At 42.1% G+C, this 16,496-nt stretch overlaps 2 protein-coding genes across 3 annotated transcripts in view; one reads left to right on the forward strand and one right to left on the reverse strand.

Moving 5' to 3' along the window:
* Nucleotides 1-5,938, reverse strand: part of ZC3H6 (zinc finger CCCH-type containing 6) — a gene marked incomplete at its 3' end in the record, with an annotated part of 53,554 nt that extends 47,616 nt beyond the window's left edge. The window contains exon 1 of the mRNA XM_079720399.1: nucleotides 5,778-5,938. Coding sequence (XP_079576525.1) covers nucleotides 5,778-5,809 — 32 coding nt within the window. The 5' untranslated portion in view covers nucleotides 5,810-5,938. The remainder of the gene's footprint in view (nucleotides 1-5,777) is intronic.
* Nucleotides 5,939-14,464: 8,526 nt separating this feature from the next.
* ZC3H8 (zinc finger CCCH-type containing 8) overlaps nucleotides 14,465-16,496 on the forward strand; it is a 34,032-nt gene continuing 32,000 nt past the window's right edge. For both annotated transcript variants that reach the window (XM_079720403.1, XM_079720402.1), the window contains exon 1: nucleotides 14,465-14,626. In XM_079720403.1, the coding sequence (XP_079576529.1) occupies nucleotides 14,547-14,626 (80 nt within the window). In that variant the 5' untranslated portion in view covers nucleotides 14,465-14,546. The remainder of the gene's footprint in view (nucleotides 14,627-16,496) is intronic.

Below are 16,496 nucleotides of genomic sequence, written 5' to 3' on the forward strand. Positions count from 1 at the left end.
TAAATCTTTCAAGAAAAAAAAATCCCATTTGGGAATTCATATCTTTGGTGGATAAATGAAAAACAAAATGTTAACTTTGCTACCTCAAAATTTCATGAGAAAAAACTCCAGTTATGTGCAACATAATCAATCATGTTTGCCCCAGAGAGTTAAAAAATATATAAAAAAGAAAATGTTAGAGGAAAAAAATTCCGTCAACTATCTTGAATTCCACTAATCTCAGCTGAAAATGACCCTCCATTCATGGTCATGTGCATTACAGTAATCACAGGAGCACCTAACAAGAGGCAGTGCTGAAAATTATTGTTACTGTACTGTAATGTCCTATTTTAAAAATTAGATCACTAAAATTTCTAATAATAAATTGTAATAATTTGAGGGACAATATTTCAGATTTATTCACATATTTCAAAAGTTTAATCTATGGCCTCAGCCCTAGCTTTAGTCAAATACTGCTTTTCACACTTGGACATTTGGCATTCGGAAAAAAAAAAGTATATATATATATATATGTAATATATTTCTAACTTAGATGCGTTATTCTATTTCATTTTTATTTGCTTGCACAAAACATAATTTTAAAACAGACTCCTATGTACTCTAAGGGTGTAGAAATCAACCCACAACCTCCTTTATAGGCCAAAGAGTAGAGGTTATAAAGAACTTAACCCCACACACAAGTACCAGTGATCTAACATTTTATTGTCAGCTGCAAATATTCAAGGAAAATCCAAGCAAAGAGGTATCGGTTCTTCTGACCTCTTACGAATTTTCAATGAATTCCCTTAATAGTTTGAAACTTATGTTTTCTATAGTTAAAAATTTGTAGATTTAAATTAGTTAATTTCATTGATTTCCTAATCCCTTTTAAAATAATGTGAAAAAAGTAATATCCTTTATAAATTCAACTTTTAATGTTTTAAGATTTAGAAAAACCCTTTGTCATATAAGATGAATTTATAGTGAACTAGGATGAAATTGTCTGTGATCAATACCTCAAAAAAAAAAAAAAAACCAAAAAAAAAATTTTTAAGTGTCCCAAATCCAACCCAGCATCTGGTATCAGATTTCCTATCTTTATGACAAAATAGAGGCAACAGAGAGTACTGAAACCGAATGCCATAAGACACAGATTGTGCTTCTCAGCTGCTTAGCCACCTTGGTCAAGTTATTTACCCTCTAAATCTGTTTCCGAAACTATAATATGAAGACCTTAATATCTGTTCTTTCTATATGGACCAAATGAATTCAAGTACGTTAATGATAAACAGCAACATATGTATAATATTGAGAATCATGAGTTCTAAATCTAGGTTATTTTTGTACCACTTTTATAAACAGATTACTTTTATGTGGTTTTACGTTATAATTTTAATGATAATTAACTTAGGACACCTTAAAAACTCCTCGTTTTACATGACTAAATTGGCATTCTGATATATATATATACATTCTCATGTGATGAAGATGTCTATTCTACCATAAAAGTGTGGGCTCTGGAGTCAGATTATTTGAGTTCCCACTGATTTACTCTGTGAATGTGGGAAATTTACCAATCTCTTGTTTACTGGAGTCAATGCCTTCCCTCACTAGGCAATTAGTTAATTTATTCTTCCAGTTTCATTGAGATATAATTGACATACAGCACTGTGTAAGTTTAAGGTGTACAGCATAATGATTTGACTGGTTGTTTGTAAAACCAGACATTGTGTAGGACATCAAAGTGAACTCTGATGTAAGAAAAGGCATCTGCAACTGTTTAAATGAAAATTATTGACTTCTTAAGGTAGGAAGGGAGATTGGAAGTAATCTAGTTCAACTACCTTATTTCACAAATAAGAAAAATAATCATGAAAAAGAAGAGAGCATTAACCAAGCTAGAGGAAAAACTAGGATCAGAACCAAGGTTTCATTCAGAAAACAGAGCTCTCTTAAATATACCACATTTCAATCCCAAACAATTCAAGAAGTAAAGGCTAGAACTTACTGGATTACTTCCCCATGCAAACTTAATGAAGGGTTAAAAATAACACTGCAGGTAGGAGTTTGCATTCTGGATTCTTACCTAGGCTCTATCTGTGGGATCTCAGAGAAATTACTGAACATTGCAATACTATATTACCTCATGGGATTAATGTGCGAATCAAAGGAAAGCCCCGTTACAAATGGAAAGTGTAATCATCTTCTTCACCCTCACCTCTTCACACTCTCCGGTGTAAGGTTTCAATTGCTATGTGGGGGAGAGAAAGGAAGGGGAAATATAAACTACTACAATTCTGACTAGCTGGAGTTTTGGTGATCTCAGTTTACATGAGGAAGGAAAGCGGGGAGAGGAGGGAAAGAGGGTGGGAAGGTTGTTCATCATGGGCAAAGAATAACTTCCTCCCAAAGGAAAGTATTACCCATACCTCCTATCAGTTAGACTGTGAGAATCACAAGCTCTCATACTGATCATGTTAAAATTATCCTTTTCCCCAGTGTAGGCCCTTAAAACTTTTTACCTTTAGCATATTTCAAAAAATATGTAACAATTACTTGGGCACGTATTTATCTTTCCTTCTCAACTGTAGATGTGTCCAGAGCAGGGCCTCATAGTATTTAGCCTTTAAGAGTTATCTGTGAGTTGTTTTAATTAGGTCAACATCCAGCTGAAATATAAAGCTAGGTGGCTGGAGCTGTGCCTAAGAGAACTGGCTGAAAGGGAAGAACTGAATGCAAAGAGAGACAAGAACTTTAATCTCCCTTTGACTTGCTCCAACTCCTCCACCTCTATTAATTAATTCTAAAGATCTATGCAGAAGTCCTCTTCTAACAGTCTACAAAAATATTTAAAGGAAAGTACAAATGGGTGTTTTTTTTTTAAAGTTAACTCATTTGGCAAACACATCCTATGCAAAATGTTCACCATATAAAACATGTACAAGAAAATTTTTTAAAAGAAAAAATTGTGCATTCTGTGAATTTCCATTTACATGTAGAATCTCATTCTCATGTAAACAATCACAGTAATATTTTAATTTGTATAATCATAGCAATTGTAAATAAAAATCATAGATTTAACTTTTTTCCTGTATCTTTTTTCCAATATGTTTTCAAAAATGACAAAAAAAGAATATCCTTTAGACAATGCCAAGCTCCAAATACCAGAATTCATATATCTTCTCCATCTAATTCACGGAAAGTTTTATTACAGTATAAAATAACTATAATATGAAAGCACAGAATATTTGGGGATTCCACAGATTAGTCCATTTTTCCCCAAATTTCTTAAGAATTACCCAGGGAGCCCATTAAAAATACAGATTAGGGGCTTCCCTGGTGGCGCAGTGGTTGAGAGTCCGCCTGCCGATGCAGGGGACACGGGTTCGTGCCCCGGTCCGGGAAAATCCCACATGCCGCCGAGCGGCTGGGCCCGTGAGCCCTGGCCGCGGGGTCTGCGCGTCCGGAGCCTGTGCTCCGCAACGGGAGAGGCCACAGCAGTGAGAGGCGGCCCGCGTACCGCAAAACAAACAAACAAACAAACAAAATACAGATTACCACAATCCTCCCCTAGAGATTTTTTTTCCCCCCTAGAGATTTTGATTCAGTTGCTCTGGACAGGACAAAAATCTTTACTCCTCAAAGTGATTCTGATGATTAGCTAATATTGATTTAGTACAGTGGTTCTCAATTTGATACATGTTAGAATTAACTGAGGAGCTTAAAAAAATCTTAAAGCTCAGACCAATGGAAACAATTTCAACATTTTTTAAAAAGCTCCCCAGAGAAGGTTGAGAACCACTGATTCTGTAGAACTCGAAAAATTCTTACACAACCCTCTTAACAATTAAGAGACTAAGCCTGCTCAAGTTCACAAAGCTAAGTGGTAGCAAAGTTGGAGCTAGAACCACTTCTCCTGAATCCTAGTTCACTTTGTTTTTAGATATAGTTGTTTTGTTTTTCGTGTAGGTTGACTAAAAAAGGTGTGAAGATAAAACTTCTTGCCTCAGAATAGTACGGCCACTTACCAAATGGATAAATTAAAACAGAGCTAATCTTTTTGCTTCAGAAATCACTAGAAAATATTTTTCTTAATCCTAATATAAAACAAAGAAAAGACTAAATACACTACTGCTTAATCCCTACTTCCTACAACCAAGCTGGTTATATATCTTACAAAGAATTATTTAAAATTTTATTTTAAATTTCTAACTATTTTAAAATTTCAAATTCTTTTTAAAGTTTGGCATCACAGTTCCTTACTAGAAAATTAATTCGATATCTGAATTGGGCAACATGGTTGCTTCCTTATGTAGAATACATAATTCTACATATTGAAGTTGCTCTGTGAACTAACAGAGGAGAACAGATTTCCTTCTTTCACACAAAAGAAAGAATTTTAGGCTGTATTTGCAAAACCCCATCATTGGTTTGTCCACAGACAGAGTGGGAAACTTCGCAGGTTATTAGTTAACCCATTCCAAGAATTTCATTTTAATAACAGGATAATGTAAAATAATCATGAAAAATGTGTCAAGTGCAAGCTTACATACCCATAATTTTTTTAAGAGCATCTTTGACTTTCTAAAAAATTACGACACGTTTAATTAACTTCCTTCTGGCTGTCTACATTTATTATTACTGTACCAAGATTGTTAAAATAACATTTTTATCCCTCTCAAAGTTGCCAGATATTTCGATATTTCAAATTTCAGTAATGTTTGTGATTTCTACTTTTGGATAAAAAAAAAAAAGTGTTTGGTATACTTTACCAAAACAGGTCACATTACTCCACAGGCAAAACTTCAGCAATCTGTATACAGCCTAGAGTACAACGTATACTTTTGATTAATGCTATTCACAAGGGAGTAACTGCCGGGGTTCTGGATCTTTTAAATATTCTAAATAAGAATCAGATGCAATGGATTTTGTTCCAGCAATTTTAATGAATGAAAGCCCACCCTTTCTTTTTTAACGATTAAGATGGATATCAATATGAATTCAAAACCTAACCGAAACTTAAGGATGCTACTTGCGCTATTTAAAATAGTAAATACCCGCAAACCGTTAAACGGAACGAAGAACAGGCCTCTTAAGCCATAGTAAAGATAAAAAATCAGAATCTCAGTTAAATGTTCAAATGATACATCACAGTATTTAGAAAATCGGGCTAGACTGGACGATCCGTGGAGTTTTTACTTTAGGAGAGATCTGTGCTACACTCAGGTTTGCAAAGTCTAACTATTTTGTGTTAACATTTGAAACTTGCCATTTCGAACTGCGAGGGGTAAGCCTGTACACATACACGGCCTTTAGGAGCTGCTTAAAATTTTCCTAGAAAAACACCAAAAAACCACACATGTTTATTTTTAGGAGTGTACTAGGGTAGTAGTCAAATAAATCACCAGTTATTGACAATTCTTGGCGGGTCCTCGTCGGACTGGGACGCCGGGGCCCGCACCGGGAACCGCTTCCTCCGAGCGCGGACTGGACCGCAGCCCCGAGCCGGCGCGCGGGAGCCGCCCGGCGCCGCCGAGCCCGCCCGGGGGCGGGGGGCTCGCACGTGCGGCCGGGGGCGGGGCCGGCCGGGAAGGACCCCGCGCGGGGAGGCGGGCGCGGCCGGGCCGGCCTCCCCGCGGCCACGGGCCCGGGCTCTCCATCCGGGCGCACGTCATGGGACGGATGGAGCCACACAGAGACGTCTAAGTCATGCAGGAGGCGCGCGGCCCCGGCCCGCTCCCGCCGCCCCAGACCCCTCCTCTCAGCCGACAGAAAGACAGACAAGAAGGGTTCCCGACCTGTCGTGCCCTGCATGTTCAGAGTCTGTCATGTTTGGTCAAGAACGGGGCGGGGCTGGAGGGCAGGTCTGCGAGGCCGGCGGCGGCGGGGCGCGGGGAGGATCCCTGCGCCGCCTGCGGGTACCTGCTCCCGGCCGCCGCCGGGAGGTGACGAAGTGGTAAAAACTCACGGTTACTAGTGAGCGACACAGACACAGACTTTCCAGTCTATTAACAACCACGCCAGAGAGGTGGGGCTCTAACTGCAAACACTGGGCCACGGCCCCGCGCTGCCGGCGCTGCCGTTTTAGTCTCTATTCGCCGCCGGTGGCTGAGGCTTGGGAGCGGGCGGGCGGCGCGCAGCGACGCGGGGATTTGGACAGTGGCCGTAACGGTGATTTCTCCTCACCAACATGGCGGCACCCGCGACAGGCGACTCGGTAAAATGGCGCCTGCCGCAACACCTAGCCCGGGACTAAAGGGCAGGAGAGATTCCTCCGCGTGCCGCGGCCCTTGCCCAGCCCGCCGGGGCCGAGCGCGCCGCCCATTGGAGGAGACGCCCCGTCAATCACCTCCGGGGGCGAGCTCTCACGCTTCCTCTGCGAAGCGGCGGAGGAGGCAGTCTCTGATGGCGGTGCCGGGCGGTGCTTGTAGTTCAGGGAGGGGGTGGCGTCCCGCGGGACCTGCAGTCCTTCCGCGCCTCCAGGGCCGGTCCGCGCCGGTCCGAGGCTTTCCCTGCGAGACGCCGCCTCCCAGTGATGGGGAGTTTCAGACGTGTCCTAACAAACGGGCCCTTAAAGCCATGAGCGGTTGTGAGCCCGGGTGGGGTAATAATAACTCGCGGCTGCTGAGTCGTCATTTATTCCGTTTCTTGAGTCGTCATTAAAAAACAAAAAACAAAAAACCTTGGTTGCTTAAATAATGGGGAAATGTACTTTCTCGTTCAAGGTTGTAGCGAATGTCTCTTTTTGTAATGTTTAATACTCAGAATCACGTTGTGAGGAAAACTTGGCATGTAACTTTTTCTGATATTTAATATTAAATTTACCTACCCGGTTATTAGTTAATAATGACAGAAAAATCGTTAAAAGAATCATATAGGTTTTGAATTATTTCATAAAAACGTTGATATTTTATATGCAAAATACATACGAATATTTTATAAATAAAAACAACTAGCTATTACATTTCTTTACACTTATGGACGTGATCTTCAGAAAAAGAATTTTTAATGACAACATTTAGGCCTGTTTAGTGTGCTACTTAGTTTTGAAGGAAGGTCCTTGTTTTTTATTAACGTGATGGATTGATTAATCCTCTCAAATATCTGACTTCCTTTGAGTAAATGTGTTTTGCTGATGCATAAGTGCAGTGCATTTAGAAGCAATTGCAATTAGATTAAATTTTCAATTAAAAAATGTGGATATGTGTATTGAAAAAAATCGCGCTTTTTTCTTTTTTTCTAAGTTGAATGCAGCCGTTGACAGGAGATGTACACTGATGGATAATTCTGGAGGCACTTGCCACGTTTGGACATAATACATTTCTAGGAAACTTTAAAAAGCAGCTATATGAGCGTTTGGAGTTGCATTAGAATCTCTACTTTGTCTCTATTGTAGCTATGTTACTTAGATCTTACTGTAGCTAATTAGGAGAGACATTTCTTTGCAGTTTTCCGAGAACGTTTGAGGTAAACAGTTGCTGTTCCTTCTTTGCACTTCAGTTTTTCCTCTCCCCTATAGGTGGGGGCATCAGGATCTCTTTCGAACTTTCTTTAGGGCCTTTGGTTTGCTGTGGTGTGGAACAATGAATACAGTTCTCCCTAGAGGAAAAGCCTCCTTCCTAACCCTTGATGCACACCACTTAATAGGCCATCAGGCCCTGGTCTTTTCCCTTGGGTAGCTGAAAGGGAGTGACAATGTGGGTGGTATGGAGGGCAGGAGGTGGTGCTCCTTTGAAGCTATGTGTTTCTAATCTAAAAGTGCTCAGAGATGTTAGATAAAATATATCTAAGTTGAGGGCTAATCCAAACTCAGCATTCCTCACCTTTAACTGCGTAAATTAAGAAGGGGGCTTCCCTGGTGGTGCAGTGGTTGAGAGTCCCCCTGCCGATGCAGGGGACACGGGTTCGTGCCCAGGCCCGGGAAGATCCCACGTGCCGCGGAGCGGCTGGGCCCGTGAGCCATGGCCGCTGAGCCTTTGCGTCCGGAGCCTGTGCTCCACAACAGGAGAGGCCACAACAGTGAGAGGCCCGCGTACCGGAAAAAAAAAAAAAGAAGGCATGCATTCATCACAGAGATTAAACGAGGTCGTTAGTTTTCAACCACGTAAATGTTACCTAACATTGAAAGATGGACCATAAGAACTGCAGAACTCTCTGCACATAACAACTCCAGGGAAACCTCTGCCCCAAGAGACAGCTGTATTCTAGCATGACTTCTAGCAGCATAAGACCAGACCTTTAGGAGGACTCCCACCTCCCATTAAAACGCCCGTCTGAGAAAGCTCAATGCTGCCAGGAGAATTACTGTTTGTTCTAGCCAACACATGACACAGGCCCCTGACCCCTGTACTTTTGTTTCTCCTACAATTCAGGAGTGTCTTTCTCAAGGACCTAAAAGCCATTCCTTTGAAATGTAATCATCAGGAAGATAAGCCCCTGTCTCCCAGTCTCTGGCGGGGGTGGGGCATTACAAATACCTGTTTTAATCACATTCTTTGGAAATTTTCCAAAGAAAAACAAGCACCTGGATATTAGCCCAGGCTTTGCAAAAGTGCTTTCAAAATGTTGCCTCCAAATAAGATTAAGATACTGACACAGATGGCAGGCTCCATCTCCAGAAAAGACGGCGGTGGTCCCTTCTCTAGTTCATGCTCTCTGATAGCCTCAGATGGAAAAGGTCAGGATTGGTCCATAGAACACTTCAGGTGTCTGTCTCAAACGTAGAATTCAGAGGTCAATAAGTCATATCAGGGGAATTCCCTGGCCGTCCAGTGGTTAGGACTCCCAGCTTTCACTGCTAAGAGCCAGGGTTCAATCCCTGGTCGGGGGACTAAGATTCCCAAGCTCCACAGTGCAGCCAAAAATAAAAAAAGTCATCAGAACTTCCTTAAGCCTGTTTCTTAAATACTTGCCTCCAAATTCTTTATTATTCTTCCCCAAAGATAATGAACTCAGAGGCAGCTCTCAGCAGTTGTGAAAGCATTTTCTGATGCAAAAAACAAAAAAAAAATAGTCTTTATTTTAGGATATCACTTATGTACACCTGCAGTAGAAATGTGGGTTTGTTTGTTTTTTCCAGTAGTAGGAATGGTATGTGCTGAGCTCTATATATCCCTGACCCCCACCTTTTAATCTTAGAAGAATTGAATCACTGATTTGTTTACTCAGCAAGGATTTATTGATCATGTCAGTATGCTTTAGATATTGTGCTATTTTCTGAGCACAGAGTTGTGGATAAACTACTTGGGATGTCTGTTCTCATGGAGCTTAGAGTCTAATAATTTGCACTTGTGAAGTTTGCATTTATCAAAATACTAATTGGGGTCAAGGGTGCTTACTCAGTTAAAATTGAACTTGACTGCATATAATGAAAACTCAGCTATATGGCTTAACTTAAAACAGGTTTTAAGTTTCTTTAATTACAATATATCTGGATGTAGGAGTCCAAGACTGATGCAAGTGCTCACAGAAGTCATTATAAACACAGGCTCCTGTTGGCTTCTTGCTCTGAAATTCATAGCCCAAAGCTTTCATCCTTAACTTCTAGCTCAACTATCATGTGTTCTAGGGCATGGTCTATATAATATCTATTCTTTAAAATGTATTGATGCTTTATGTACATGATTAATTTTTATAAATATTCCATGCATGCTTAAGAAAATATAAATTCTCTCAAATGTCCGTGATTCTGTTTCAGAAAAGTTTATTTTTTATTTTCTCCTCCCACGAACCTCCCAAGCTGCCCCCATCCCAAGCTCAAGACACACACCATGGACAACATTTCAAAGTAGCACCTCCTCCTGTAAACTCCACCATTACCCTTGGATCCCCAGTGGTTTCTTACAATTTTCTGTTTCTTGTTACTTTGTTAATATTTTACTCTATTTGCTTTAGTGTACTACTAGTTATCTATATTTCCCTCTATCCATCCATCAATCCATCTAATTTTTTGACACATTTACTTGTTTTTTCTGTGGCTGATTTCAAATTTTTCTCTGCTTTTCTGCAGTTTCACTATGATGTGTCTAGGCGTGAATTTCATTTAATTATTTTGCTAGGTATTTGTTGAGTGTCTTGATGTGTGGATTGCTATGTTTCATCAGTTCTGGAAAATCTTAGCCTTTTCTCTTCAAACATTTCCTCTGCCTTGTTCTCTTTCTCTTCTCGTGATTAAAGTTAATTATATTTAGACATTTTGATTTATTATTGCTATTTCTAATAGTCTCTTTTGTAGATTCTTTTTTTAAAGGTGGGGAGGTCTCTCTGGATAGTTTCTTCTGACTTGTCTTCCAGTTCACTAATTTCCTCTTCCACCCTGTCTAGTTTTCTATTAAAGAGTGTCTTATTAATCAAGGTTCAGTCAGAGAAGCAGAATCACTAAGAGATAGATACGTTTACAGGCAGTTGGTCTTATACAGTTGTGGGAACTGTTTAAAATAATCTCTGTAAAGTTTTTGTCTGAGTCTAGAACTTAAGATCTTCAAGGCACGGGTTCAGGAAGGGAAGTTGGATGTAAAGAAGGACAGTAGAAATGAACTGGAACCCTTAAGGACAAACTAGAACCTGTATTAGTCTCTCACCACATCCAACTTTTATGATGTGGGTGCTTTGAAGGAGAATCTTGTGCCTTTTATCATGGAGCTAAACATACCTTGCCCAGAATTTGGAGAAGCTGAAGGAAGATCTGTGAGAAAGTGTGTCAGCTGAAGGTCTGATTGTTGCCCCATTTCAGCAGGGTGAACTAGCAGGTAAATGATAATGTGCATGTGTTGCACCAGCATCTGTCACCCCTGCAGTAACTTCCTGAGTATAAAAACAATATGACTGCTCTTTCACTTCCACCTTCCAAATTTTGTGCAAAAATCTCTCTGATAGCCCATTCTAACTGGAAACATGCAAGGATAGGAATCCTGCAAAATGTAGAGCAGCCCAGCCGAGATGACACACTAGAAAACCACCAAGTACACACCTTTCAACTAGGCACCCATATGTACCACTTTAACTCATACTTAACTTCCATCCAGAATAACAACAATAGTAAAGTCATGCCTTTGCCTATTATGATGCAGCTACACAATGTTCAGCCAAAAACATGTTCACCCTTTCCCCTAAAAAGGATAAAAACTCTCTTTTCCATCTTTGGGTGATATTTATTCTTCTAGTTTTTCCTTTAGCTCAGTCACACTCCTTTCATATCAAATAACTTGAGTCATGAGATATAAAGTGAACTACTATTAATATATCATGTGTTATAGGAGAACGGGAGAGGGGAAGATTTCATATATTATGTAAAATATACATATTTATATTTCACACGCATGTATGTGTGCACATACACATTCATATCAAATTGAGCATGAAATACTCATAACCACTACAATCATTTTTGCTACTGGCCATTTGGGACTCAATCTACAAACATATGTATAGCTTTTTATAGTCTTTATCTGAAAAGGCTAGTATCTGAAGCCTTTGCAGGTAAGTTTTTCTTGCTTGCTGATTTTCCTGTGTGTGTGTGTGTTTTTTTTTAACCTATCACTTTAATTTCCTTTGGTTGCCTGGTTATCTTTTGCTGTATGCTGGACATTTTATGTGAAAAAGTATGTATGGTAATAATTTTTTTTTTAACTTGGGATCTTAGCTCCCCGACTGCGGATGGAACCTGCACCCCCTGCAGTGGAAGCGTGGAGTCTCAACCGCTGGATCACCAGGAAGTCCTATAATTTGAGTTTTGAAATACAGCACTTTCCTCCAGTGAAAGGATACTAAAGGTAGCTTAATTCAATTTCCCTCTTAATTTTTAGTAATGATTCATGTACAAAAGAAGGTGACTGCCAATAATATAAACAACAGGGGAAAGTACAGCTTCTCTGGGAAGATGTCTGGCTTCAAAGGACTTCCCTTGTCTTGTCTGTGAAGTGGACCCTGATTCCTGCCAGGAGTCAAATAGTCCTTCACTAAGAGAAGCAAGTCAGGCTCTCTATCATTGGTCCAACCTACCTTTTGAGGTTTTTTACCCCACGATTCCCTTATACTGGCATTATATTAAGCAAAACTAAATAATTCCCCATTTTTCAGACTGTACTTTATTTTCCTGCCTTGATACATTTCTCTCCACGTGTGATGCCCATTTAACTTCATCTCTTCGAATGGAAATTACCTCAAGACCAAGCTCAAATATACCCCTTTTAAGAAGCCTTCCCAACCAATGTGCTTTTTTCTCTTCTGAATCCTCTTGGCACTTAGTACCCACTTTTTTCCCCCCAACTAACCCTGGGCATCTTCATTTCAGAAAAGCCCCCATCAACTGTTTTTTTTTTTTGGTACGTGGGCCTCTCACTGTTGTGGCCTCTCCTGTTGTGGAGCACAGGCTCCGGACGCGCAGGCTCAGCGGTCATGGCCCACGGGCCTAGCCACTTCGTGGCATGTGGGATCCTCCCGGACCGGGGCATGAACCCGCGTCCTCTGCATCGGCAGGCGGACTCTCAACCACTGCGCCACGAGGGAAGCCCCTATCAACTGTTTTTTAATAGACTTTGTTTTAGAGCACTTTTAGGTTTATACAAAAATTGAGAAGTACAAAGTTTCCTTGCCCCCCCAAAAAAGTTTCCCCCATTATTTACATCTTATGTTAGTTTGGTATATTTGTTACCATTGTTGAACCAATATTGATACATTAACATCCACAGTTTACATTGGATTCGCTCTGTGTTGTACATTCTATGGGTTTTGACAGACATATAACAACACGTGGCCCTCATTACTGTGTACAGAACAGTGTCCTGGCTCTAAACATCTGCTGTGCTCTTCCTATTCATTCCCCCTTCCCTACCCTACCCCCAACCCAGCACTTGGCAACTGCTGATTCCAAATAATTGGCCCAAAATCCTGGAACTAATAAGCAATTAAAGCAAGGTTACTATACAAAAGTCAATTGCTTTCCTACCTACTAGCCATGAACAACTGAAATGTGAACTTAAAATCATTTACATTAGTACCAAAAAAAAAAAACCCTGAAGTGTAAAGCTAACAAAATATGTACATAATCTATATGAGGCAAACTACAGACCTCTGATGAAAGAAATGAAAGAAAATCTAAATAAATGGATATTCCTTCATTGAATTTTAAAAGCAAGCTCTCCACTCAGTGAGAATCAGTGACTGGCAGAGCAGAGGGGCAACCACTCATTACAGCCCTTTATTGGCTTGGGCTGGTTACACAGGACCCACCTCTTAAATCAGAGATTTAGAAATGCCTTCCTTCACAATGATGGTTAACAAAAAAAATCCCCCAAACAAAGGTAGCCCCACAGGTGTGCAGCTTCCAGTGAAAAGCCCAGGGCCCTCACCCCTGTTAGTTGCAGCAGGGAAAGAGGCGCCAAGATAAAATACAAACAAGCGTTTCGTATACATGTATAAGTCCTAAATATTGCCTGGAACGTACTCCTACTAAAATGTAAAAAAGTTATTTGTAGCTTAGCCAAAATTCAAATGTAACTGTGTCTCCTGTATTTCTATTTGTGATATCTGGCAACCCTACTCCAAGGCCTCACTGTGGCAGAGACTTAGAACGAGGAAAAACAAGTATCTTAGGTGTATTCTGTGGTTGATATTTTTCAAAGCCTTTCAACTCTTTTCTCTCAGGATCTTACTACAAGTCTGAGAGGAAAGAAGAACAAGCATTTCCATTCTCATTAACAAGATGGGAAAAAAACCCAGACAACCCCCCCACCCACCCCAAAAGAAAAAAAAAACACACAGAGCAAAAAAACAAAACAGGGAACAAGAAATGGAGGGACGCCTACCCAGGTCAGGAACACAGCTGGCTCTGATCATTCTTAAGCCCACCTGTTGAATTAGCCCAGGTTCAACCTTGGAATCACCTAGGGAACTGCCCAAAACCTGCTGATGCCCGGACCCCACTCCTAAAGTCTGGGCGTCTTTTAAAAACATTTTACCTACCTACTTATTAATTAATTTAAATCAATTTTTTTTTTAACCTTTGGACCCCCTCCACACATTTCTCTTAGCACGTGGTACTTTCAGTGGACTTTTCGGCCTTAAAGCCATCTTTATTTTAATCTCATTAGATTGTAAAGAGTCTGCAAGTCGCAAAATCAGTCCACCGCTCTGGTTACTCATCTGAAAATGTGGGAGGTAACAGTGTATTTCTTAGAGGGCTGTTGTTAAGATTAGGTGAGCAAAAATGTGAAATGATGCCTGGTACAAAGTGAGCGCTCAAATAAACGTCAGCTACCATGCCTTAGAAACACTGTGACTTCGATCGAAGAGTTTTCACTAAAGGGAAATAAAGCAGGACTAAGTTTTAAAATTCTACTAAATACTTGAGATAACGTGTCGAGAAGTATACACGCAAACGGCCAGAAGGAGGACAGCGCCTGCGCAGGACCGTGGGGGCGGGGGCGAGAGCGGGCATGCGCAGAGGCGGGGATGGAAAAGCGCATGCGCGGGGCGTCCTGCCCGTGGTGCGCGGCGTCTTTCTCGTGGTGCGCGGCGCTGTCCTCGCGCTGTGCCTGTTCCTCGGTAGCTGCTGGGCTCTGACAAGAATGATGGATTTTGAGAATCTTTTCTCCAAACCCCCTAACCCGGCTCTCGGCAAGAAGCCCGCCACGGACTCTGACCAAAGGTGACCCCCGTTTTTTTCATGCTTTGAACCAGGGGATGCAGTTAGGTTCCGCCCCTTTGTTCCTTCGGGAGACCGCGCAGGCAGGGCCGCCAGGTCCCGCGGGGAGCGAGTCGGGCCGGCCGGGCCGGTGCGACGGCCGGGCGCCCACAGGTCTTTCCGGGGCAGGGGTTAGAAGCCGGGGATGGGGCCCGGTTCCTAGGCCGCCGGGGCTAGCGGTGCCGGGAGCCTGGGCCGGGGGGAGCGGCGGGGCCCAGACGGCCAGGGAGGCCCGGGATGCTCCCCTTTCTCTGCGCCCCGGCCCCTCCGGCCGGGTGGAAACCCGCCTGCGGCCCCATAGCGCTTTGCCCTTGCAGGCAGTCAGCTCCTAGGGGACAGAGATCATTTGTCATTCTCACTACACGTGCTAGGTAGGCGCTTTTGGGTAGAACAGAGGTGCGGTGAGGGATAAAGAGTCTCCTGATTTACGTCGGAAGATCGTAAAGACCATAATAGAGCAGCGAACTCCATTGGGATATACTGTTTCCTTTAGGTTGAAAAAGGCATTGAGACTGCCACGGAGAAAATGGAAGCAGTTTAGGGAGGTAAGAGAGGATGGGATGGTAGGGAGGAGGTAGGTGTTTTAAGGAACGGAGGTCAGGAAAGCCTCACTAATAACATGGATAATTAATATTTGAGTAGGGACCTGAAGGAGGTGAGAGAGGTTGATTATCTAGTGGGAAGAGTATTCCATATAAAGGCCCTGAGGTGGAGTGAGCTAGCCGTGATGGGGTGTTGGGAGCGAAGTAGCCAGAAAGACAACTGGCGTGGAGTAAGAATAGTGGGTCTGGAAGAGAGGAACTCGAGAGGTATTGGGATGGGGGGCGGAGAGGGAGGCAGCTTGTGTAGGGACTTGTAGGTGCCGTAATAAGGACTCTGGCTCCTACCCTGAGGGAGGTGAGAGGTCTTGGAGGGTTTTTAGCCGAGAGTGACATATTAGTGGGACCATCTGGTTATGTGGAGAGTAGAACGGGGGTGGGGCGCAGAGTAGCTTGGATCGTAGTTTTAGCAACAAGAGGTGGTCAGGTAAGGATATATTTGGAAGATAAACTATTTCCTCACAGATTGGATGGGCAAGTTAAGAGGAGTTAAGGTCAACTTCAAGGTTTTTGGTCTGTATCATTAGAAGGTTGGAGTTGCTGTTTAAGATTGCAGGAGGATTAGATCAAGAGTTCAGTTTTGAGGAGTTCCCTGGCGGTCCAGTGGTTAGGACTCGGCGCTTTCACTGCCGTGGCGCAGGTTCAGTCCCTGGTCTGGGAACTAAGATCCCGCAAGCCGTGCAGCGCGGCCAAAAAAAAAGGAAAAAAAAGTTCAGTTTTGGATATATTGAGATTTTGTCTAGTAGATATCCAGGTGCATATTTTGAATAGGAAGTTGGCTCTGCCTGCCTGGACTCAAATCTCAGCTCCACCATTTGCTAGATTTTAGGCAGGTTACGTAAGCCTTCCGTATTCCGTTTTCTTATCTGTAAAATGGGCTTTTAAACCATAGTATATATGTCATAGGGCTGTTCTGATGTGTGTAATGTGCATGGACCAGCGCCTGGCACAGAGTAAGCGTAATGCAAGAGTCAGCTGCTGCTGTTATTGCTGCTGTGGTCATTATTGCTCTGCCTAAGGAGAGGTTGCTTCCTACTCCGTAAGATGATTCATTAACTGAAAACTAGAACAGTGAAAGTCCCCAGCATTTGGTTTATTGGCTCTTGTAACGATGGCCTCTGTAGAAGGCACACACCTTGGTCTCTCATCTGATGGACGTGACTGAAGCTCTGACTAGGGACAGATGGGCGTCGTAAACTGTTGGATTGGATGAGGCTGTGAAGCCTGAGCTCCTC

The sequence above is a fragment of the Hyperoodon ampullatus genome (genome assembly GCF_949752795.1).
Source record: "Hyperoodon ampullatus genome assembly, chromosome: 15".
Classification (NCBI taxonomy): Eukaryota; Metazoa; Chordata; class Mammalia; order Artiodactyla; family Ziphiidae; genus Hyperoodon; species Hyperoodon ampullatus.